This window comes from Equus quagga, chromosome 15 (genome assembly GCF_021613505.1).
Source record: "Equus quagga isolate Etosha38 chromosome 15, UCLA_HA_Equagga_1.0, whole genome shotgun sequence".
NCBI lineage: Eukaryota > Metazoa > Chordata > Mammalia > Perissodactyla > Equidae > Equus > Equus quagga.
This window is the reverse complement of record NC_060281.1, coordinates 66,886,227-66,912,592: the sequence shown is the minus strand read 5'-3', so window position 1 is coordinate 66,912,592 and position 26,366 is coordinate 66,886,227. Positions and strand designations below refer to the sequence as shown.

The 26,366-nt window shown below is 48.5% G+C and overlaps 1 protein-coding gene across 1 annotated transcript in view; it reads left to right on the top strand.

Annotated features, from left to right (window-relative positions):
* Window positions 1–26,366, top strand: part of TMEM132C (transmembrane protein 132C) — a 359,277-nt gene that overhangs the window by 270,624 nt on the left and 62,287 nt on the right. Inside the window, exon 4 of the mRNA XM_046638721.1 lies at window positions 6,946–7,129. Within this exon, the coding sequence (XP_046494677.1) occupies window positions 6,946–7,129 (184 nt within the window). The remainder of the gene's footprint in view (window positions 1–6,945; window positions 7,130–26,366) is intronic.

Here is a 26,366-nt window from a genome sequence, read left to right as displayed (position 1 = left end):
AGCTTGAGTAAGATCTTGTTTTTCCTCACCTGCTGTGTCAGCAAATCCCAGGACACATGGCCTTAGGAAGACAAAGGTATGCAATTCCTGCGAGGTTATTGAACAGGAGAAATAATTGTAGCAATAGTAAGAGCTACCCACTTGATGGATAGTTACTATGGTATGCAGTAAGCTCCGCATACGCATTATACCATTTATCCTTGCAACAGCCTCACGAAGTTGGCTTATCATAGAGCAAGAAACCAATTCTTCTACAGGTAAAGTTAGTGGTTCTTAAACTTTGCTGCATATTAGAATCACCTGGGGGGAGTCCTTAAGCATCCCAATGTCTAGGTCCTACTCCAGACCAAGTAAGATCCCTTGGATGGGACCCAGACATCAGAATTTTTTAAAGTTCCTCCACCAAATAATTCCAGATTGTCACCAAAGTTGAGAACTAATGGGTTAAGTGACTTGCCCAAGATAACCTCCCCAACTAAATAGCAAATTCAGAATTCAAACCCAAGTATATCTGATTTCAGAAAGCTTGCTTGTAACACCTACCCAATACAATTGCTGCGTAGACACCAGGAAGCAAAAAATAATAATAATTTAGAAGCAAAATGCTTGGTGACCACAGAGAAAGAACACTTTTGTGTGTAGCAGTAATCCTTAACCTTGGCAACACATTAAAATCACCTGAGCTTTAAAAATACTAAGGTCTGACTGGCACCTCTTGAGATTCTGATTCTGTTGGTCCAGGGTAGACCCAGGTATCAATAGTTTTTCTTTTACTCTCCCCAAGTGACCATAACATTCAGCCAAGGTTGGGAGCTCCTGCTTTATAGGAGGGAAAGGATCAGGTTACTTCCATAGGGTTACAATTCTCCTTTGAAGCAATGTCATTGGCATCAATATGATTTTCAGTAAAGTACTGTCTTTCCACATCCTTGCACATTTACCTGCTCCTATAAATTTTTAGGCTTTGGGGACTGAGATAGAAGAAAGAAAATTATATGACGTCCAAACTCATAATCTAATCCAAGTGTGCCTGGAAACAAGGCAACCTTCCATGACTTTTCTCCTCCCTCTGCCCTTCACCACGATCCCACATCCTGAATTCTGTCCTGGGGTCTGGGAAAGCAGGGATCAAAGAGGTCCCTCCCTCAGTGACAAACTAGGTCTTGCTCACTGCCCAGACGTACTGGATTAGGATGTATTAGCTCAGCTCAGCCAATCAGATATCCCCACTCAGCTCTTTGAATGTGGGATTAGTGATGCAAAGGATCAAGGACAGGAGAAAATTAGTTTTGGAATCAGCAGTGATGTCTGGTCCAGAACTGGTTTTGTCCGAGGTTCTCGTTTGTAGCTTTCCTTTGCTCTCACCTACTTTCCACGTCTTTTTCTCTGGGCTTCCTAGTGATTTTGAGGCATGTGTTAAATTCCCTTTTCTTTGTTAATCAGTGCAAAGTGTTTTCGGTTGCTTGCAACTTACAGCTCAAACTGATATGCTTCAGCACCGTGGAGAGCTCTGAGGGATCAGCAGGGCATTAGTGTTGACGTTGGGGTCAATGGGACTATCTAACAAAGCCTTCCCAGAGGGGAAGTATGTGTCCTTTGCCTTCATGAAATACACATGAAATAGAATGAATAAAACAAAGCCTGGGCCAAATGATTCTGTTCTCCTGGAGCAGATTCCCTATTACGAGGTTGATTTCTTCATTTTGTTAGTCTCATCTCTTTCTGCAGGCATTAAGCTGTCAACAGTGGCTGATGACTTTGGAGCTGAAATCCCTTACCCACCATCGTGGGGAGGTAAAGCCCTTTTGGCTTCTTAACACACTCTCAGACTCCATTTTCTTACAAGATAGAGTTCAATAGCTAAGAGGTTTGGTAAATTGGGTTTCCACTGGTCCAAACTTTATTGTGACTACTGGGGGAATTTATTTGCTTTTGAGTAAGAGCTTTTTTAAAGCCAATTTTGAAAATTTCTTTCAAGGGTTACGGCAATAAATCTACACTATTGATTTAGCAAGTGGTGGTTCTTGGGCGCTCTCTGGAGTCACTTAAATGTTTAAATTCCTCTCTTTATTACTCCAACAATATCACAAGTCCCATATAGGCTGGCATGGGGGGGCCCTTGGTCCCTTCAAGGCAAAGTCTCAGCAAAGATTTCAGCTGGCTCAGAGACAGTAGAAGGGCACTGACCACAGGCAGAATTGCGGACAGATTTCTTCATTTCTCAGTCCCCATCTACCAGCATAATGTATGATACCATGGTGTCATGTCTGATGGAGACAGACAGGATCTCTTGATCGAGTAAATGCACTGTGTACCAATCTGAATGGATCCCAGTTTGCAATGAACGGCAGAGCATCAGCATCTCTAGTGACTTGTTCTCAGGACTCCTGGACTAGCCCTGAAAGGGCATGTTTTGATGGTGGCTTTAGGCAGCCAAACCTAAAGTCACTGATAATAAGTATAGCATTAAGTGCTCCTAGAAACAGGAACAGCTAACATTTATTGATGTTTGCTAGCCCCAAGCTCTGTTCTGAGTGCATGAGACTTACTCATTTATTTAATCCTCATATCAACCCTATGAAATTGGAAGGATTAGCATGCTCATTTTGAAAATAGGGGGAAAGAGGCAGAGATACCCAGTTACCCAGCCAGTACCTGGTGAAGCCAGGTAGTCTGTTCGGGAACCCACAGCATGAATCATAACTCCTGCTGTGTTCACTTTAAAGAGCCATGGCTTATAGTCTTGGTTCTAACCCCTAAGTTTCCTCCTCCCTTCTTCCCTCTCTCATTTCCTTCCCACCTCCTTCTCTCATTTCATCCTTTCCCTTTTTTTTTCATTCTTTGAATAAAATACTTCTTAGAGACCCGATCTTTACAACATATGAGACTTGGGCTGCTTTTGTTGCAACTGGAGTAATATGGGGACAAGGAGTGGTATTGAGGACCAGCTCCAGCCCATGGCCACCACTGTCACACCCCCTTGTTATGCTAAGGGTCCTGGGAACCACAGTGTGAAAGTCAGCACCCTGCACTGCCTTCAGGGCAGGCGTCTTCCACCTCAGATCACAGCACTTCTACAAAACGCCACCTTCAGAGCACAGCGTGCCCTCTCCCTAAGCCAGAGACAGCAGCCAGCGAGCCAGCATCATGGCTAAAAGGGTCAGGTCCTTATGTTTAAAAACCCAGGGATTTTATAGAAAAACTCCAGATTCCCAGCTTCTCTAGAAAAACCTGTCACCATGCAGCCTCACCGGCCTGCCTTCCCGTATGGCAGCCATTGGCAGGAGCGAAGTGGTGATGTACCCATTTAGATGAACAGAGAGGGACCCCTGGTGCCATATGGCCTTCTCCCCTCATCTCCACAAAAGTCTGAGGTTTCAAAATATGGTTTAATTTACTTTAATTTGGGTATATCACATTATGCAGTTTTTGGAGACAAAAATTAAAGGCCATGTGAGAATGAGGCAGAGCAGGAAGTGGCATGGCTGCCTAGAAGTAAACAAATAGGAAGTCGATTCTGTGTCTTCCCAGAGGAATTCCTGGTCTTGAGTCAGAATGTTTCATTCCGAGGCCTCCCCAGGGCACATCTCTCTGTTGGGTTACACGTGTCTGGCCTGTTCTCTCACACACATTCCCAGGGTCCCTGTGGACACAGAGCAGCTTCTTCCCTTCCTCTGAGGTCTCTAGCTCCCTGCAAGTGGAGGTCAAGGTTCGGAACAGGCACGTGCCCCCAGCACACCCAGCGCTCGCCCTGATGTCACTCTGACCAAGAATTCTGCACAGCTCTGTGGAGAGTTTTCCTCAAACTGTGAAATTTTTATTCTGAAACCAAGATTAAGTTTCACTGGTTCACAAGTGGGGGGGATCTAAGTGGGGGCTGTGGCATGATTCAAGTGGACACTGGCCCAGTCACTGCCTTCTATCCACCGGTGAAGGCCAAGTAGATGCAAACACACTCCCTAGACACAGAAATATGGAAAAGTCTCTGTTCTGGCACTTGTGTAAAATGGGAACCATAATTACCACCATGAAGGTTTTTATTGGGATTTGGAGTAATATATGCATGGAACCTGGTCCAGTGCCTGGTACATAGGGAACATTTTATACACAAGAGCTTGTTGTCTTTATTCTTATGTGAACTGGAGCAGAATATCCTAGAAGGTAACCCCATTACTCACAAAATCAGATAACATAATATCTTTCAAAGCCAGAAAGAAAAACTCCGCTTCTCTTTTCTCTTGTCCGTCCGGCATTCCACCGTCCTTAATGCCCTTCTTTAGCATAATTGCAATGGCGGAGGACACAGCTTGAGGAAGAGAAGTTACCCTGGCCCCTTCTGCATGCCAGCTCCTCCCTGGACAATGGGAATGCATTATTTCAATCTTCTAGACCATGAAGCTGAGTCTCAGAGAGGTGATGTGAGCAGTTGTGATGCTCAAAAAAGAATTTTGTGAGAGAATGAAGATGGCATAGGTTGAAGGCACGTTGCAGACTCTAGTCTTATTCCAGTGTAGGCATCCCTTTGGGCCACGATGGGTGTTGGGACAACTGGATCCAGGACTAAGGAAAGTGAATTGTTCGTTGAATAGAGTCCATCAAATAGCCAAGCAGCTACTAGACATCCCCAGCATGCTCAGCCAGTACCCAGCTCTCCTATATGTCAGGAGATGCCAAGGCTTGGTGTTCATGCTAAGAGGACAAGATTAAACCCCCTGAAATGAAGGAGTGTCTGTCACCCAGTGATGAGAGAGGCTGGGCTGGAGCATGCGGGCAGGACCTGCAGAAGCTGAGTTGAGTGGGCTTACACCCCTGCAGGCCTTAGCAGCTGGACCAAGAACGCCTCTTAGTTTGGAAACACTCCAGACGCCAGACACTTCTCCCTCATTTTCCAAGGCAAATAACTCACTCCTGAGATTGCACAGACCATGGCTTGATGTTCCAGACTCCGGATTTATTTTCCCTACAGAGGGATATCCAGCGTCTCATAAATTGCAATTCTCTGGACCCCTCTTCCAGCCCAGAGGACGTAAGGGAGATTCATGAGTCCCAGAGCTTCGGTTGGCACAGTGGCCTTCCTGTTACCTCCTGCCCCTCACTGAGCAGGGCTGAGGGCGATGGGGTGAGGAATTAGCGTTCTGGCTGTTGAGCAGGCCCCCAAAATTGAGTGGGTGCATCCTTAACTGATTGTCGCCCCAGCAAAAAGGAAGGTTTCTCTACCATTCTTCACAGTGGTCCCAGCACAGGCTTAGGATGCAGTTGTTAAGCATCTTTGGTGTTTCTTTCTTGCTGTACTGTGGAAAAATCCCCTCAGTTCACCCGTCGCTTTCCTGGTGGGTGCCAGCTGAGATATTGCTAACTGTTGACCCACCGCTTACAGCAATGTTTAGCACACAGACAAGTATTGGAAGCACCTCAGCCTGGCTTCAAGGTCTCGCCAGAAGCCTGGCCCACCCTACAAACCCAGCCGTATGCCTGGAAAGTCCTTCCTTCTTGTCTCCACCAAGATCAATTCTTTTGATTCGACAGCTCCAGAAACCTCCTCCTACTTCCCCTCTCTGACCTCCTAAAACAAGTGTTGGCAAACTTCTTCTGTAAAGGACCAGATAAAAAGTACTGTGGGCTCTGCAGGCTGTCCATCACCTGACACAATTACTCAACCATGTTCTCGTAACACGAAACATAGACAAGTGGGCAAGGCTGTGTTCTGATGAAGCTGCTTACAGAAACAGGCAGCAGGCTGGGCTGGGCTCACAGTGTAGTTTGCCAACCCCTGTCCTAGAGAAACTCGTTGTGTGATTTCTCACTTGACCACCAACTGTCTGGAGGACAACGCCGTCCAGAGCACAGGACTAGGAATTGGGAGATGCTGCACTGTGCTTGACTCTGTCCCTAACTAGCTGTGTGGTTGTGAGTGAGCCATTTCCCTTTCTGGGCCTTAATTTCATCATCTAAAAAATGGACAAGTTTGGACTGTCAGTAGTTCCCAAAGAAACGGAATAGGTGGGGCAAGCTTGCTAAAAATACATATGTCTGGGCCCACCTCAAATTTAGGTCAGAATTCTTAGTTGCAGACAACAGAGTCCCTTTAGCTAACTAGTCCCTCTGAGCAGAAGACGTTTCATTAAAGGATGGTAGGCAGTTCAGAGAATCTCCAGGAGAGCCGTTGAACTGAAGTTATTTACTACATGGCCAGGGATAAGGCAGCCAGGAATAAAATACAGACAAGAAAAATGACCAGCCCTGCAGAGGACTGTTGTAGTGGAAGCGTCACTGGTAGACGCTTGGCATGGTGAGCTGAGGGTCTGCACGCATGAAACGCCACCACAGCCGCCCCAGAAAGACCAGGACCATGATGTTTGCCCAGAAATCCTAACTCCCTTCCCAGCTGTTGCTTCATAACCCATTTCTCCATCTAATCCCAAATGAGGCATCTAATCTGCTTTGAGCCTGTCTCTTGCTGCAAGGGAGTCTGGAAATGCTGTCTTATGCTTGTCAGCCTCTAGAGGACAGGAGGATAAGCTAGAAAGGGGTTGAAAGATGGTAAGTGAGTTGCCTACACCATCTGCCACATCTATGAAATTGAACTTAAAGGGGGTCCATTTAGTTCAAAGGTCATCCAGGTTCACACTGCAAGGGTGAAGCAAAGTGGATTATTAACTCATTGTCTGAAGAGCTGGTAAAAACCAATCCAAAACACTCATCAATACGTACACTGGTTAATGCTCAGAGCTGAAGACGCTGCCCAGATCCTTAACTTACGGGCACTGCTCCATCCCAGCTACCCAGGTCCCTAACTTATAGCTGGTGCCATGTCCCAGGTGAGTTCCCTGAAAGGTGTTTTCTTTGTCCTTATAGTCTAGTTACAATTGTGAGGAGGAGAGCCAAAGAGAAGGATCCTTCCACTGAACAGTCAGCTTAAAGCTATTTTCTTTTGCTCCCTTCCAGAAGCAGCAGTCTATTCAAGGAGGTTGTGCAGATGAACTTCGAGATAGCCAGCTTCAGCAGCCTCTCAGGAACTCAGCCCATCACCTGGCAGGTTGAATACCCACGGAAGGGAACCACAGACATCACCGTGTCTGAGATCTTCATCAGCCAGAAGGACCTGGTCGGCATTGTTCCCTTAGCCATGGTAAGCGGTGTGATCAGGGATGCGCCTGTATTCAGCTGTCTGGTTGCATCCTTCCTGTCCGTCTCAGGATGTTTGCTGCAATGGTTTTATGGGCTGTTTACTTTAAAAGTTTCTCATCTTCCTCCTCCTTGGAAGTTGCTACATTTCATTCATCCATCCTTTGTCAATTTCAGTTACTTTTGTTCCAGCTCCATGATATTTGCCATATCTCTATACCAAATGTATTATTATTTACTTTCTTTTTCTTTTCTAATTCTATTCCAGTTCTTTTTTTTTCTGTTCCTTTTTTGTATGGAAACTTTAGGCCACCACGTATATCAGTCAGGATAAGTATGCTATGTGCTGAAACAAACAAATCTCAGGTGCCTGGTGCAACGTAAATTACTCTTGCTTATACTACCCAGCTTAATGATGGGGCTCTGTTCCATGCAGTCCCTCAGGGACCTAGACTGATGGATACCTCATCATCTTGTAGCTGTCACATCAGGAACACGAGGCCTTCTTGGTCACCATGACTGAGGAACAGACAGAGAGTCACATGCAGTCTCTTCTCAGCAATGGCCTAGAAGTGACATGTGACACTTCCACACACATCCTGTTGGTCAGAAGGAGTCCCATGGCCCATCAGATTTCATGAGGGCTGGGAAACGCGGGTACAGAGGAAGAGGGGCATGAACACCACAGTCTCTGCCTCACTACATGACCAGTCAACGTATCATTGACACAGATAGAACACAACACAAATACAGTGTATCAATCCTGTGTTAGGAACTCTAGACCCTGTGGAGCTGTGGGTGGGCAGGGAAGAGAGGGAAGCATAAGAGGCTAGTCTGTAACTTTACTCTGTGGGCACTCACCCACATTGGCCATATCCTGAGACTGTTCTCCAGGGCCATTCCTATCCTTGTGCACCCCCTGCTAAGAGATGCAAAGAGCATGGAGTTTCAGAGGCATGTGAGGAGTATTCTCATGTGTCTTTGCCAGAATTCTCCCCGACAGACACGGAGCCTGGCATGGACATTCTACAATTAATTTCTGTTCAGCTTTGGAATAACCAGGCTTCACTGACACAAGTTAAAAAATGTATCAATTAGGATTCTTTGGAGTACGTGTGACAGAAAACCCAACCCAAACTAGTTTAAGGGCAAAGAGAATTCACTGGCTTGTGTAACTGAAAGTCCAGGATTCTTCCTGGTTCCTTCCATGTTCACCTGATCAGGACTCAGACTCTGCCACCAGGACCCATTTTGCTCTCTCTCCTGGCTGCACTCTCAGTCTACTCATGATGGCAACGTGGTAGCCAATGCTCCTGCCAAATGGTTCAAGCTTCCAGCCCAGGAGGAGCACTTGGCCCATTTCCAGAATCCCTGACAAAGGTGTCATTGCCACTCACCACTCTTATTGGGCCACAGCAGTCACTGTGGCAGGGAGGGCATTCCCCTAGAGCTTGGGGTGGACTGGAATAGATGCTGTCAGTGCCCCCCGTATCCCCTCACCTTACCCCTTCAGGGCACGCCTGCTCTCTTCCACCCAAAGCACCAGCACATATTTGCCTGAGAATTTTGTCTGACTTTCAGAGCCCTCTTTCCCACCTGCACAGCAGGACAGAAGCACCAAGGAATTAGCACACCCCCATCCAAGAAGCACTCCCAGCCAATGACTCACTGGAGTCGGCATATAATCATTCCAGCTCCCTCGGCCCTCCTCTGGGTTAACTCTGACGCAGGAGTTCCACGTGGCACCCTGAATCTCCCCTGTGGGATTCAGCTCCAGTGCACAGTGGTCCCTTGCTGGATCACGCACCCTTGGTTGCTCTGCTCCCCGCCCCGTCTCACTTCCCTACTCCCTTACTGAAGTTGCCTGCAGCTCCCAATAAACCACTTTCAGTGGAGTCCTTGTCTCGCTTGTATTAGCCTCCGCAAAAACCCAAACTGAGAGGTGCATCAACCCCACAAACCACATGAGTTTGAGAGGAAAGGAGGTAGGTTTTCAAAAAGACACTTCAGGGTGGATTCACTAGAAAAGGTATGAAGGGACACTGGGCAGCAGACACAACAGATGGCCCCTCCTTGCACCTGATGTTCAAGGAGATTGAAATTCCCCATTCAAATAACGAAGCCATTCCATACAGCCAGGATCAGCAGACTGTGACCCTGGGGCCAAACCAGCCTATCTTGTTTTTGCGAGTAAAGTCGGAACACAGCCATGCCCGCTCATTTATGAACTGGTCACTTTCCCTCCAAAGAGGAGGAGTTGAGTAGTTGCTGTAGATACTGTATGGTCCACAAGGCTTAAAGTATTTACTCTCTGGGGCCGTGGCTCTGCAGCGTAGTGGTTAAGTTTGCGTGCTCTGCTTGGTGGCCCGGCTTCGTAGGTTCAGATCCCGAGCATGGATCTACACCACTCATCAACCATGCTGTGGTGGTGTCTCACATACAAAATAGAGGAAGATTGGCACAGATGTTAGCTCAGGGCTAGTCTTCCTCAAGTGAAAAAGGAGAAAGATTGGCCACAGATGTTGGCCCAGGGCAAATCTTCCTCAACAATAAAATAAAATATTTACTCTCAGCCCTTTTCAGAGAAAGCTTAGCAAACTCTGCTATGGAAGAACTAAAAGCTATTTCTCAATCCTGGCCATACATTTGAATCATCTAGGAGGGTTTTAGAAATTATTGTTATTTGGGCCCCACTCCTCACAAATTAAATAAAGATTGCTGGAGATGGAAAGTGAGTGCCAGTGATTTTCAGAAGATCCCTGGGTGATTCCACTGGGCAACCAAGGGTAGAAGTTGAGTAGCACCCATGCGCTCAGTCTGACTTACAATGTCGTTGCTCTTCTGCTCCTGTTGTTAGCCTGCATTGATAAGAACTTATAAGCAAACATACTACTTGACTGAACTGCCTTATGGATTCCAGGAAATAGATCAATCAGAACTCATTGTGTTATAAAGCCTACAAACCCAACCCAGTTTAAATTTGCCTCATGTAGCTTAAAAAGTCTAGAAAAGCGTTTCTTAAACTTTAATGTGCATACAGATCACCGGAAGATGTTTCTTAGGTGCAGATTCTCATTTGGGAGGTCTGGGTTAGGTATTTTTTAAAGTTCCTGAGTTATGCCAGTGCTGCTGGTCTGCAGACCGTATGTTGAGTACCAAGGATCCAGGAGTGCAAATGGTGTCATCGTGGAAGGTGGTTTCTCTTCCTCTCTCTTCTCTGTGTGCCTTGTGGTTGGAGTCACTGTGCAGGAGGCTCTGTCCCCAGGGTGGCCCCTGGCAGTGCCATGCTGATATTTTCACAGCACCATTCTGACAGGAAGAGGGAAAGCCTCCTTGCCAATTGCTCAATCAAATCTCTGGGACTGTCTCTGATTAGAACTGATTGGCTTGGCTTGGGTCATGTGCCCAACCTGAAGCCAATCACTGAAGCCAAAAGGGTGTGATGCTCTGATTGGCCAGGCCTGAGGAACATGTCCCCCCAGAGCAGGTGTGGAATCAGACTGAGAGCTGGTGAGCATGGTGCATGATGGGAAAATCTGGCTTCCAATGACAGAGTGGGGAATGGATGCTGGTCAGACACAACAGATGTACACCACAGGACGTATTACCTACCACAAAGATTTGTTAATGCTTTGAGGTTGGAGAATGTTTCCTCTTGACTTTTCCTGTCCTAGAATGGGCATCAACAATCTATAGCCCATGGACCAAATCTATCTGCTGCCTGTGTTTGTACACCATGCAAGCCAAGAATGTCTTTTGCATTTTCAAATAGCTACATTTTAAACGGTTGTATAAGTAGCTTGTTAATATGCTCAATTTTACCTCTTGGTTCATAAACCCTAAACACTTTCTGTTTGGCCCTTTGGAGAGAATGTTTGTGGACCCGTGTCGTAAACATCAGCATCAGTTCTAGGGTATAGGTGCCTGGTTCCTGTCCTAGCTATTTCAAGAAGATAAGACACTCAGATACTTAGTAAAGTAAAATCTTTGTAAGGATATGAGATATTATTTTGGCCACACTTTTCAAGGGACAAGAGAGCCCTCTTTGAAGCAATATATTATTATTGTGGTTATTATATTTTCATAATGCCTTTAAGGTAAAATGAAATGACTACTTATATCGTACCCAGAATCCTTTTGTTTGCAAGTGACTGTAAGTGAATTCAAACTGGCTTCATCCAAAAGGTCACTGATTGGCTCCCATTTCTGCACGGGGCCGAGACGGCAGTCCTGACTGCTGGGCGCAGGTTCTCGTGTGATGGCGTCATCTTGCATCCCCTGGAATGTACAATTTGACCTCAACTCTGCCAAGCAGTGTGGAAAACTGGGAACTTTACTGAAAGGTCGATAAGACATGAGACGGTTTAGAGGAACTTCCATTCTCTTATTTTCTGTATTTTCAAAGTTTTTTCTAGAATGAGCTTTACTACACTTATAAGCACCCAAAACATAAACTTTTCTTGGAAGTAAGTAGCAAATAAAACTGGAGTTTGACTAGGAGATGAGAAATTAAAAGAAAAAAACGGAGCAAGAAGCGAATCCTTAGTTTACCTGTTGTCAGCCAGTAAGTCCAATGGTTACATCCTTGAAGAAATTAATTCCCCCAATTGTTGCTCATTCTAAAGGAAAACAAACTTCAGAAACATAAGACAGGATTAGCAGATTGGGGAAGTTCTCACCTTAAAATCAGACCTTCTCAAACCCCTTCTTAAATCTGGGGAGAAAGCCGTGAACCCAGCCATCCCAGCAGGCTGACCTCTCCCCCAGTGGCCGCTCCCAACTCCGACGAGTACACGAGATGGACTGAGCAGAGGAAAGTGTCTTAACTCTCCCACCAAGTGACCCGTCGAGGCAGGAGCCCCCAGAATCACACTGTCCCCCGGCACTATTCCATGTGGAGAACACAGACCCACAAAGCGGCCATTGCTAGCCCCTTCAGGCTGGTGTGGAGGCAGGAAAGCTCCGGGTTCCAGCTCTAGGGCCTTCAAGCATCTCCCTCCCCTCTGTCCCTGCCCCAGACCCGGGGCCTCGCTGCACCCACTTTATGCTGGGCGAGGAGAGGGAGTGTTCTGAGGCCCGAGGGCTGTCCAGGGTGCCTGTGGGCAGCACGGACTACGAGATGAAGGAGCATCTTCGGTTCTCGGGATTCAGCTCTTCTTTGATGTAAGAAAAAGTATTCACGTCACAAGGTGAAGCCCCACGATCAGCGACCAGGCACAGACCTCCCCGTGGCAGTTTCTGCATGTTGGCAGCGGGCTGATGTCTTTTCAAGAATGAAAGGGGCCACAGGATCCATTCGACCGTAAGCTGAGCTCAGGATGTGCAGGCTGTGTGGATATTCACTGTAGTCGATCCTGAGAAAGCAGCAGCAAACAACAAGACTTGGCCTCATGGGGTCTACATTCTGGAGGCCAACAGACAGCAGCCTGGTAAATGCTTCATAAGATAAGACCAGGTAATGAAAAAAAAATGATAAGATGTTGCTGTGAAAGCGAATAATGCTGGCAAGGGGGTGGAGTGTAACTGGTTTCTAATTCTGTTAGTGTCTCAGAGTTTCTCCCTAGAGTTTACTTAAAAATAAAAAGCTAGGGGCCAGTCCTGTGGCGTAGTGCTTAAGTTCGCATGCTCCTTTGTGGGGGCCTGGGGTTCGCAGGTTCAGATCCCGAGCACAGACCTACACACCACTCATCAGCCATGCTTTGGTGGCATCCCACATACAAAATAGAGGAGGACTGGCCCAGATGTTAGCTCAGCGACAATCTTCCTCACCAAAAAAATAAAATAAAATAATTTCTGCCTAGTCTAGAGAAGGCTGAACCCCTAATTTCGGCAGTTGTGGGAAGAGGCCCTTTGCTTCAGGACTGACTGACTCGATCCCGGATTGAATTTCCTGGGAGGTGGTGAGACTTTCCTGGAATATTGAAGTTTCGAAAGGTTATCATTTTTCACCTTTGCAAACTTAAGATGAAATCATTTCCCCTGACCCCTGCAACACGGTGGTAACTTGGGGTCTTTTCTTATATAAAGCTTTCAAAATTCTTAGAATGTGTCCCTATCTCTCTGCTTAAAATCAAATTGCAAATAAAGTGGCCGTCACTAGAGCTGTTTAAAGGAGAGACTGCTCCTTGTTCTGAAGCCTGCAAAATGATGATCTTAATCCTTAATCCTCTCTGGGGTGTCGTGGAGATTCATTAAGGTCTGAGAGATCCCTGGGGGCCCCAGGGGAAGTGTGCAGCAGGAGAGGGTGGTGGGGACACAGGGGGCAGCAGTTCCCCTCCTTGTCTGCCCTGCCCCGCCCTGCTCTGGACCGCAGCCCCCAGCCTCCCTTGCACCCTGGCTTCTGGTGGGTTTGGCCAGGGGGAGGCACCAGAGGTGACTGGACAGAGTGGAGAGAGACAGTCTCCTGTAGTGGGTTCCATTGTGTCCTCTCCAAAAGATACGTGGACGCCCTAACCCCCCATCCTCCACCTCCGTGCCTGTGAATGTGACCTCATTTGGAAATAAGGTCTTTGCAAATGTGATTAAGTTCAGATGAGGTCCTAGATCCAACATCCTCGTAAGGAGAGGGATTGGACGTGGAGGAGACGCAGGGAAGAAGGCCATGTGAGGATGGAGGCAGAGATGGGAGTGGTGTCTCTACAAGCCAAGGAACGCCAAGGATTTCCAGCAACCTGCAGAATCCAAGAGGAAGAAAGAAAGGTTCTCGCCGAGGGGCTTCAGAGGGAGCGTGGCCCTGCTGACACCTTGGTTTTGGATTCCAGCCTGCAGAATCATGGGACGACATTGTGGTGTTTTAAGCGGCCCAGGTGTGGTGCTTTGTTCCAGCAGCCCCAGAACACTACTGCAGCCCCATCTTCCAGCCCAGGGGATGGTCTGCCGGGGGCGTGGTCCTCTGCCTACAGCTCCCATCCTGCCAGGGAGTCTGTTTGCAGTGCTTCTGCTGTCTGGTTCCAGTAACTGGGCTGCCTTCCCTTGGCTATAGGCCTAGGACCCCTAACAGCTCCCAGCGGGGACCAGTGTCTGGGTGCTGCACCCGCCCTGGCTACTTCCTCTGATCCTGCCCGCAGCTCTGCCATTCCACTCTCCCCAAGTCAACCCCTTTGAGTGGGCCATCTGTTTCCAGCCAGGACCCTGAGGGGTACCTGAGGAGTATGTGCTGCATGCTCCCTCTAGGTTCTCCCTCCGAGAGAACCCACCACGATTATCCTCAGAGACAGACATAGTCAGGAAGCAGTCCTGATCACCAAAGGGTCATCTTTCTTCCGTGCTTCACAGACTCAACACTGAGGGGTGACATTAAGGCATCTCATTGGGGTACCTGAACCCCATAGTCTGAGTTTTATACCCAGTGGCCTCCTGTCGATACTTTTCTGCATTCCTTCCTGTTGCTAAATCCAGAGAGCCAGGCGTGGGGAACTGAGTGAGCGTGAGCAGGTCTGCGGCATCGCAGAGATGCTGTTGGATCCGCTTGTCAATCTACAAGTGACAGATGGCTTAACCCCGCTTTGGGGTCCCTAGGGAAGCATGCGGGTGATATCCTCCGGGTTCTGGAAGGTGAAGGCAGGCGTTTCAAAGAGCTGGGGGGGGCCTCTCCTTTGACGGGGATGGGAGAATATTGTTTTTAAAAAGAAAATGGAAAAATAATGTTTTATTGTTTTCCAGAAACATCCTACCTCAATGACCATGGTCCATCTCCAACTTGAAAATTTTACTTTTGCAATTCTCTAAGAGTATTTTAAGGATGGCTTTGATGCTCTGGGGGAATTGAAAAATGTTTGCTCGGTTGAAAAATAACTCTATGGGCAGAATAAGTGTTTCCTTGTCACAGCTGGAGATTTACTTTGGAATTAAATTTTAAAATATCCCTCCCTCCAACTCTACGGCACAGATTTCTGTCTGAAAAGCAAATCTATGACGCATACGAAGCCATTTTGATTTGGTAGTAATGTTTTCAGGGTTACGGATTAATTATCCAATAAGTGATACCTTGCCCATCGCCTGCCACAAAGCAGATGCTCAAAAACGGTGAGCGATGATTGCTGTCGTCGGCACCAGGATCCGTGTTGTCTGAACTTGGGCTTCCCCATCAGTGCAAGGAAGGGTGAAAGTGAGGGATGGCTCAGGTCTCCTCTAAGTTTGTACTTTCCATGACTTTACTTACTTTACTGAAAACCGTGTTCTAATTTTAAAGACTGTGCCACTTCATTGAGATGAGGGATGAAGATGGAGGACACGCAAGTGGTGTGAAAGAGTGATGCTACGACAGCAGAGTCAGCAGGCACGACTCAGGTGCGCAGTGGCTTCCTCCTCACCCTGCAGGTCGGCAGGAGCCCATGTGTTGGAGGAGGGGAGCCCAAGAGAGGAGCCCCACCCTGGAGCATCCAGCAGCTGCCAGCCCTTTGCACCAGCCTCTCTTTTGGGCTTGGCCGCTCACTGCTGAGTCCACCGTTTCCTTAATCTTTTCTCTCACTAGACAATAGTGTAGGAATTGAGAACTCAGCCTCAGGAGCCAACTGGGTTGGTGCGAATCCTAGCTCTTCCTCCGAATGGCTGTGTGACCTTGGACAAGTGGCTTGATCTCTCTGTGCCTCAGTTCCCTCATCTGTAAATGAGAATAAAAATAATACTAGACTCCTAGGACCGTTTTGAAAATTAAATGTCCCCAGAACCCCTTGCCTGGTGCCAAGTAAGCCTTCAGGAAACGCCAGCTGCTTTGCATTAAATGAACTCCGCGTTAAACCTCTATTTATATTTAAAGGGAAATGCTGTTCACTAGGAACTGGCCCTACATTTGTGCAAACAGAAGACCAGGAGATAAAAATGTCACAGTGTCCCTGCAGGGCTCCGTAGTCCCTTGGGGAACCACCGAGAGTCGCGCAGGTCCAGGAACCTGAACCGGGAACCTTGCACCTTCATTGTCAGTAACCTGGAGCGGAAGCTCGGCGTTCCCTCCCACTGTGAACTCACATCCCAAGCCCCAAAAGGACCAGCAGCCCGCACTGAGCCGCGTCGCAGGTTTCGTATCCAGTCGCCGTCCGCGAGGCCTCGAGCTGCTGTGTCCACTCTTCACCAGCGTGAACCGGTGGTGGTTTTCACAGCCAGCGCCACGTGTCGCTTCTCAGTGCAGCAACGTGGAAGCACGCGTATTACTCTATCTGAAATGGGATGTTTTTATACTGTGATAACTGTGTGTCAGCGCAGTTGGTTTCCTTTGTAAGCCTGCATGTTTTATTTTGTGCATTTCAAACCTTTATTCGGAGAAGGGATTCCTCCACCTCGCCAGCCAGTGAGAGCCGCCCGTGACACAAAAACAGGCTAAAAGGAGAAGTAAATCCTCACACCCGCCCCGCCCCAGCCTGCGGGGAGAAGGGACGCACCATGGTGAGCTCTCCTTATTAAGCCCCTACTGTATGCCAGGCATCGTTTAGTTGCTGCCGGGCCCCGCCACCCCCCAGCATCCTGGTCCCCGCCTGTCCTCCTCCCGGAGACCCGCAGGCCTGGCTCCTCCCCAGCACTCCAGGCCCAGCGCCACGTCCTCCCGTGAGGGTCTCCTCCGACCCTCGTCCGCCCGTAGCCTCCTGCGCCCCCAGGCTATCTGTTACCATTCCTTCGTTCAGTCATATCTGATCAAATGATTGTTTTATCGTTCCCTGACATTCTCTTTCTAATGTTTTTATGATTTTACGTATTTATTGCCTGCCTCCCTGGCCCCCTCCACTCTGGCGTGCTGGCCCCGTGACAGCTGGGATGTCGTCTCTAGTTCATGCTAGCCTCGAGTCTCCCACCTTCCATTCTTTCCATCTTGCATCAAACGTCTGCCGCGGGCCGGCTGTGTCCAGGCTGGGGAACAGCAGAGCGCGGACGTCAAGCCCCTGCCCCTGCGGGCCGGCTCCGAGGATCGCCCGGCCGCTCCCACTGCAAGTGCCCCGCGCGCCTGGCTCGCCTGTTCGCGCCGCCTCGGAGCTGAGACGGCGGGTGCGCAGCCCGGACACGCTCCCGCTGCACGGCCAGCTCCCCAGGCCCCGGGCTGCTGGGTCCTGGCAGCGCCAGGGGAAGGAAGCCGAGCAGGGCCCGAGACTACTGGACAGGACAACAGCCAGCCTCCCGCAGGCCCCAAGCGGCCAGTGAAACGCTGCCGCAGCGAGAATCCGCCGTGGGTACAGAATTCGCCCCCGCCTGCTCCCCTCCTGCTGCCGCGCACGCTCACGTGGTGCCCACCCGTCTGCGTCGTCTTGTCTCTCAAACAGATCTCAGAGGCAGCCAGACCTCCCACCTTCACGGCCAGGAGCCTCGTCCGAGCCACCATCAGCTCTTGGCTGGTCTCCCTGCTTCTGTCCTGACCCCGACGGCCCATTCCCCACACTGAGAACCTGACCAGATCTCTCTCCTCGGGGATCTCATCCTTCTGACAACTCACCGTTGCACTTAGAAAAATAAAGTGTGATGGGCCTCACCAGCACCCGGATGGCCCTCAATGCCTGGCCCACGGCTGCTCTCTGATCCATTGAACTTCTCACCTCCCCTTCCACTGCCCTCCAGCCCCAGGACCTTTGCACATGCTGTCTCCTGTGCCTAGAGCCTCTCCCCAGATCCATACTGTGTTTTCCTTACCATATGCAGGTTCTTGCTTAAATCTTCTTTAGCAACCTCAACCACCTAGTCTAGAACCACGGCCGGGTCCTTCTCCATGCCCTGACCCCCTTGATTCTCTTTCAGAGCATGACAGAAAATTGCATATTTATTTATAGCTTCACTGTCTGAATTTCCCCACTGGGATGTTAGCTCCGTGAAGACAGGGACCACTCCTTATTAGCACCACTGTCCTGGTGCACAGTGGGTGCTAATAAGGAGCGGTTCAATGAATGAATGAGTGAATGAGTCACCCCACAAGTGTAAGCTCCTCGAGGGGAGGAACTGTTGTCTTTTCCGTCATGGGGTCACCAGTGCCTAGCATGGCTCCTCCCGAATGGAACTCGCTCCATGAACAGCTGTTCCCTAAGCGTGTGGAGCCTGAAGGAAGACGCATCACCCCGGTTGTTTGGTGTCTTATCGGCGGTGCTGCGGCCAACGTGAAAGAATTGTCAGCCTTTATTCCACAGCCCCATAACTGTGTCAGCACCTCAAACACGATAGACGTCGATCTGTGAATGAATTAATAATTCATTCTAAGTAATTGTCGCACAGGAGGGAAGAGGAAATATTTTGCAGGAACACACAGACTACGCGTCCATGTGGACGTAATGGATTCTCTGGAGCCATTTCAGTCTCCCTCGTAGATATTCTGTGTGTGGAGACCTGTTTTACAGCATTATCCATTCATTTTTCAAAGGAGAATAGAGTTCAAGTGCTACACCGGGTTCTTTGTTCAGCTTTTGTTAATAAATCTTGAGAATGAAAAAGTAAGTTGAGGACGAAGAGGAGTGCGGATTGCACTGTTTCAGTGGTTCTCAAACTTCAGGATGGTCAGCGTCGCCTGGAGGACTGGTTAACACACGGCTGGCCGGCCCCACCCGGAGTTAGGGTTCAGGAGGGGTTGGTGGGGCCCGAGAATTTGCATCTCTAACCAGCTCCAGGTGACACGGACGCTGCTGGTCCAGGACCACGGCCCCAGATGGAAGGGCTTCCCCTTTCTCTGTTCCATGTCCCCTGGCAGCCCCCGTCTCTACCAGACGTGATGTCACGTGTGTATCTGTTGACCCATCGGTCGTCCATCTCCCCTCTGGCCGGGCATCTCCGTGTCTGCAGGTTCTCGGGCTTGTTCACTGTGTGGCCTCAACTTCCAGAAGGTGCTCAGCACCCAGCAGAGGGTCCACACACACCCACAGTGAATGAATGAGTGATGGTGACCTATATGACTTCTACATGTTCCTGAACGTCATAGAAGTTCAGTTACAGCCTGGGAAGGAAAGGTTCATGTTTAGAAACTTGTAAAGCAATGTCATCCCATGGAACTTTCTGTAACGATGTCCCATATCTACCCAGTCCAGTGTGGGAATTGTTCAGTATGAGAACCACCTGCCACATGGGGTCATTGAGCACTTAAAATTGGCCAGAGCAACAGAGAAATGGAATTTTTAACTTTACCCAATTTTAATTAATTTAATGCCAGTAGCCACATGCGCTTAGAGGCTCCTCCATTGGATGGGGATATAGATGATGATGATGCAGGGGATTATGCTGGAAATACAGGTCCAGATTCTGCTCCAGCCCCGCTGTGAGACACAGCCTCTCTCTGCATTGTCCTTCATCTGTTCAGCCCCCAGTGTAGTTCTTATGGGACTCTCCAATGTTGGGGCTACATTTTTCTTTCATACTGTATATGATCTGGTATATTAAACTCAAGAAAAAGCATAATAGAAGATCTTTGAATTCTGAGTTTTATCAGCACAATTCTGGAGCAGCTGTCAAGAACCAAACTCAACTGGATTAATTACTAGATTGTCAATAAGACTTCAGGCACAGTTGGATCCAGGTGCTCAAATAACCTTTCTAGGCATTTGTCTCTTTTCTTCAGTTCTGCTTTTCTATCTGCAGGCTTCCCTCTCAGGCAGGGTTTCCCAAAGGGTTTTCTGTCTGCAGGCTTCCATCCAGGTAATTTAGCCTCCCCGGGAGGAAATCTGCCTTTTTCCCAAGAGGTCCAGCAAGTCTCAGACCTCACCCTGGGCCTAGCTTGTGTTGACATGCCATTTTTGAGGCAACCACACTGACTGTGATTGGCCAAGCACGGTGTGTGTGCCCCAGAAGAAAGCCAGGTCCGAAAGGAACCACAAGGTATTGGAGGGGGAATGGGGAAAGGACCATCGGGGGCTTAGCAGATGAAACCCAACAGATGCCCATTGTCCTGGCTTTCCAGACAGCCTGGGCGGGGGTCTGCTTCTGCAGCCTTGGTTTGTGGTTCACTACTCTCCATGGAATAAGAGCCCCAACCTGAGCTAAGCATCTGACTTTCACAGCCACCAACCTTCCTCCTCTTGACCTAAATTCTTCCCTGGCCACCTCCTGTGGGGTGTTGTGAAGACGGAATAAGGGATCATTCAGAGGCTAACAGCATAGACCTTGGCAACTGCCTGGTTCCCAATCCCAGATCCACTACCTTTTGAGCTGTGTGCTCACTGGCAAGTCACTTACCCTCTTTGTGCCTCAGTTTCCTCATCTGCAAAATGGAGATAATGAGGGGCCGGCCCGGTGGCGCAGCGGTTAAGTGCACACGTTCTGCTTCAGTGGCTGGGGGTTTGCCAGTTCGGATCCCGGATGCGGTCATGGCACCATTTGGCAAGCCATGCTGTGGTAGGCGTCCTACATTTAAGTAGAGGAAGATGGGCACGGATGTTAGCTCAGGGCCAGTCTTCCTCAGCAAAAAGAAAATGGAGATAATGATAGTCCCTACCTCATCAGGTTGTGGTGACAATTAAATCAGTTAATATTTCTGAAGCCCTTAGAATGGTGCCTGGCACGTATTAGATGCTGGATAAATGTTGGCCATTGCTATTTGTGAGTAGCAATAGTAACAGTAGTATTAATTAATTAGCTCCTCCACATTCATAATAAAATGCCTTATTTACTATGAAGGAGCGAATTCCTGTTGTTTGTTGATCCGTACAGACTTTATTAATGTTCTTTTGCTCTTCAAGTAAGTACTCAAGTTCATTAATATTATGCAAATTTCTGCCCCAACACATCTGGTGGAATTGTGCCCTTAATTACCGATGAGTAGAAAAACAGGAGTGTTTTTTTCCCCTAAGACTATGAAAATGAGCAGATAACGGAGTAGGAGCCTCTGGGCTCTAAAGAGCCGGAGGGCAGTGGAAGTCTTCTCCGCGCCCCTCAGGCATGCGCAGGATCGAGGAACTAGTCCAGCCAGGGCAGCCCCCTCAGCGTTTAGCCGTGTTGCCTTTCATTCATTTTTCTGGTCAGAGGCTTCTCCCGCCCTCAGATCTTGATGGAATTCCTCTCCTTCAATCCTGCGTGCCCTTGTCCCCCGGGATCCCCCAGACCCTTTCAGGGAGCCTGTGATGGAAACTATTTTCATAATACTGTTGTAGTTATCTCTTGTTGCAAAACACTTTACCCCAAGATGCAGTGGCTTAAAATAGCAGGAAAGGGCCAGGAATTCAGGACCAGTCTGCTGCGCGGGGGTTCTGTCTCAGGGTCTTTCACGATTTGGGGGTCAGGATGTTGGCCGGGGCTGCATGTCTGAAGATGTGACTGGGGCTGGAGGGGCCCCCTCTGAGGTGCTCACTCCATGGCTGGCAAGTGGCTTCCTGTCCAGAGGGCCTCACAGCATGGCGGCTGGCTCCCCAGAGACTGAGGAGGGAGCTGCTGAGCCTTTTATGTTGGCCCCCGCAGTCTCACACCGTCAGTTCTGCTGTGTTCTATGGTTCCAGCCCCCATCTCTGACTCAGCCTGGGAGAGGATCACACAGGGCGTGACCACCGGGGCAAGGATCACGGGGGGCCATTTGGAGGGGCTGCCTCTCCAAGATGCATGATGTGATTTGCCTTCTTCACTCTTCCTGTCACAAGCGCACAGAGGCAGGAGATGATCCTTGCTCTAACAGCCAAGGGAACGTGTGCTTTTGAAATTTGGAGTCTCTGAGCCTTCTGGTTTGAATTTCTAATACGATAAATACCGATAGGTGTAACCTAAATGGGCAAAGGTCCTTTAGGGGCCTCAGTCATTTTTAAGACTCTAAAGGGATCCCGAGACCAAGTGTTCAGGAATCCCTGGCCTGGGGAGTGGGGCTGGCAGAACTGAATACTAGGCATAAGAAGAGATGTTCAGGGAGAGACTAATCCCAAATTCTCACCCTGAAATCTAGCCTTCCTGACAAACGGTTCTTTACAAATGTGTGACTTATCCGTGAGCGTTTATTTACCTCTCCATCTAGAATCCTCTTGCTGGTGGAGCTTATTATTCACTCCTTCATGTGACCTTCCCCCAAAAAATTCATGAATAGTGATGAATACTCCCAAGGCAACGGGACAACAGCTAAGGGCAGATGTCAAGCTAACACTAGATTGTGGATCTGGTAATAGAAACTCCATATCTAACAGTATGGCTTTCTCAAACTTTTAAAGGATAGGAGTTATCCGTTGGTCTTAGGAACCAAAAAATTGGTGCAACTAACTGTAGTCATAGCTTCATGTGCAGAATGACCTATCAGCTCATGCACTGAACTAATATTTATTGGATGTCCGCAGTGTGCCAAGTGAATGTTCTAGACTTCAAGTTTAAGGCGTGAACAAAATAATCAAGGTTCCTGCCTACATGCTACATGAATTGACATGCCCTTCTTTAATGAGATCGAAACGTAACAAGGCTGGGCTGGATTTAGGAACCACTACCTCTCTGTCTTAGGATAGATAGCTGTGAAAATGTCTGTGCACTTCCATTCTGACATTCATGATGTCCTGAGGGAAGGTCCAAACCACTGGCCCAAGTTGTGTCTCCATGCAAATTAGAAAAAGAGATGCCCTTCCATAAGGCACTCAACTTCCCTCTATCAGAAAATCGGTGATGTCTGCCATGTGAATGTGGAGCCCTTGTGCAGTGCAAAGCCTGCCCAACTGTACTTGGCAGCCCTGCCTGAGTGTATCTGCAAACCAAGTAAAACCCACTTTCCTCTATCTAATGTTTGTTTCTTCGTTAGTTTTCCTTTCATCCCCTTTTTAGGTTTCAGCACCAAACCAAGGACTTTGCTTTCTGCCCTGACTGTGTTAGAGGCTAAAGTGACTGTCATTAGTGGCTTGAGATTTGTGGTGTGCCTTTCACTTCCTTTCCTTCTGAAGGCGCCTTGAAAAGAGTGGATTTATTAGAGAACAAGGACACGAGCAGGACAGGATTCCTTTCCAAGCACGAATGTCCGGCAGGCGTAGCATCACGCAGTCCTCACTTGCTGATAGAGGCCGGGCTGGTGCGGGCGTACACGTCGCTCACGAACGTGAGAAGTGGGGGGGGGGGGTCACTCAGAACAAGTAGTTTAAATCACTCGCTGTAATCAGACCTAAAATTCCCTGACAAACGTGAGTTACCTCAGATACATGCTTACAGGATGTTAAGACACTGTAAGTAACAAGCTCTCTAGGGTACCACCTTGTCTCCTGTGCCGGGAGAGAAAGAACGTTTCCCAGACGCTCACAGCATCCCCACTGCGCACAAGTGCAGAAATCGCCCAGGCCAGAGCCCGTGCATCCTGAACATCCGTGAAAGGGAAAACGAAAAGAAATCATTACTGGAATTTCATTTTCCGGAACCGTAGGTGGCGGCAGATTTGAATGAGAATTAATCGTAGTATTTTGCTTTATAAATTAATACAAGAACAGCTAGATGAAATGAGATTTTTTTTTTTTTTTTTGGCCTCCATCTGGATTTTGTCACAGAGTTTAAAAAGGTCAAAATCAGCACATTCATTGATTTTATTGAAAAGTGCGTCTTTGCCTTCCAAACACTCACAGGGGAGAGTTCCAGTTTTCCCTTCGAGGGGCCACCTGCTACCAGGTGACCCACGGACCCTGAAACAGATCTCCATTAATGAAAGGCAACCCGCAGCGTGACTGTGCCTCGCAGGGCTGTGGCAGGACATTGTAAGAGCCCTCAGCAGCTTGTCATTCGGTTTCTGAGTCTACAGAGAACTTCCGAGCCGCCATGGCTGACCGACCGGGTGGGTGCCGTCTACACAGGGTGCAATGCTGCCATGCCACCTCTCTGCCCCAAATCCTGCCCCCGTGGGAGTTGCCCTCTGCCCACGCATTGTGGCCAGGTCCACAGCTGAGGACACTGTGCATTCATGAAGCCCCAAAAGGTGGGTTCAGCCACTTCCCGATGCCCCCGGAACCCCACTCCCCCGACTGACCTCCCCATCTCCGCTACATCCTTCTACTCACCTGCAGGGAGTCAAGCTCCATCACTTCTCCTGAGCCCTTGGGATGCTCAGGATTACTGTCATTCTCCTTTTTTTTTTTTTTTAAGAAAAAATAGCTTTAGTGAGGCATAATAGATGTACAAAGAAGAAAAACTGCATGTATTTAATGTATCCAATTTCATGAGTTTGGACACATGCATATGCCCTGGAAACCATCGCCCAGTCAAGGTCACAAACATGCCTGTCACCTCTCAAAGTTTCCTTGTGTCCTTTGTGTCTTCGTTTTCGGTTTTCTTTGTGGTGAGAACACAACCTGAGGTCTAGCCTCCTCTGACGTCTTCACCATCCTGTTAACTCCAGGCACCATGATGCTCAGCGGATCCCCAGAACCCCCTCGTCTATTCAACAGACACTTTGTAGCAGCTGGACGACATCTCCCCATTCCTCCTCCCCAGCCCCTGGCAGCCACCATTCCAGTCTCTTTTTCTATGACTTTGACTCATTTCGATGCCTCGTAAGTGGAGTCACACAGTATTTGTCCCTCTGTGACTGGCTCACTTCACTGAGGATAATGTCCTCCAGGTTCTTCCACATTGTCGCAAATGGCAGGACTTCCTTCTTTTTTAAGGCCGACGACTATTCTATTGTGTGTTTACACCACGTTTTCTTTACTCATCTGTCTGTCGTGGAATCTGCGTTGTCTCCACATCTTGCCTCTTGTGAATACTGCTGCTATGAGCATAAGATACCAACGTCTCTTCAAGATCCTGATTTCAGTTCTTTGGGATATAAATGCAGAACTGGGATTGCTGGATCATCTGGTAGCCTGAGTTTCATTTTCTGAGGTGCTTTCACCCTCCTTTTGTTGACTTTCCCAAAACGTTACTGGCAAACGTTCCCACACTCCCCGACCCTACACCAACGGTAACTCACATCCTGGAGCGCTTCCCGCCTGCTCAGCATTTCACAGACAGGGTCTCTGGAAGTCATTTCAAAAACTCCACGAGGCAGGAATTATCACTCCCACTTTGCAGATGAGGAAGTCGAGGCTCAGAGGGGCAAAGTCACTTGCCTAAGATCACACAGCTTGTAGGTCACAGCCGCAGGATTTCAACCTCGGTCTGTGTGACTTCATTCTTCTTCCCTGTCACCACTCTGGAAGCTGAGAGACCAGCTCGGAGGCCATAGTTATAGTCTAAGGTTTTGGGGTTTTTTTACTGCAACTGTTTCCAAATCATTCTTGGAATGATTTTTTTTTTTTTAATTTTTAAAGTGTCTCATTTTTTCAGCTGTCTCCCCTGGGCCCCTCTCCCTACCATACAATCCTGCTTCTGGGAAACAGCAAAGAAAATGAGGCCTCCCCAGTACAAACGTCCCAGTTGGATCCCACGGTTGGCAGAGTGGAAATTCCTGGAACAGAACTTTGTGAAATTCACGGTGAATATCTGCCTCTCGTGACCTGATTTCTCTGCAGGCTTCCATGTCTAGGGAGGGACTCTGCGACTTCCAGAGTCAGCAAACCAAATGTCACCAGCAATTCAGGGGCTAATTTTAATCGAGATCACTTATAAAATGAGTTTCCTACAGAGGGACCCCATGGGAAACATGAGAGGGCCTTCATTTCCTGCAAAACCCCCAGAAGCTTCAGCTCTGCGTGGGAGGCCTGGCTTGGGGGTTTTGTCCTCAGTTCTGCGTAGAGATTGGGGTGAAGAGCTGGAGTGGATGCCTTCTTGGTTCTCTGAGTGGCCAAAGGCTAAACACTAAATCCAAACCGCCTTCCCTGACATGTTCTCAGCACTCTACAGTTCATAAAATACTTTCCCATGTTCGGTCTTGTTTCTTATATGTCAGTATCGGCCACAGGAAGTCCTCCTTCGGGGCAAACACCACCAGTACCCCCTGAAAATGTGGTTGCGTCGTCCTAGGGAACCCAACCAGAGAGTCAGAGGCAAAAACCAGCAAGCGTTTCCAGAAATCAGAGCTGCCCTGGTTTGGTGAATCTGGGAAACCAAAATCTGCTGAATCATGTCGAGATTCATTTCCATGATAATAATAATTAGCACTTATTGAGTGCTGGCATGGTGCTAAGTGCTTCATAGTCGTTATTTCATCCCCAGCGCAGCTGTGCCAGCAGCATCTGAGCCTGCATTGTCTTCAGTGTACGGGTGAGGGCACTGAGGCCCAAGGGCATAGCTAACATGCCCATGTTGCACGGCATGGAAAGGGTGCGAACTGGGTTTGAACTCAAATCTAACTCCAGTGTGTATCTTCTTCACTATCACACCTTATATTGGAAAATATTTACAGTAAAGGAATGCAGAGGACAAGGTGAATGATTATGAAAGTGATGATGGTGATGGTGATGATGATGGTGATGGTG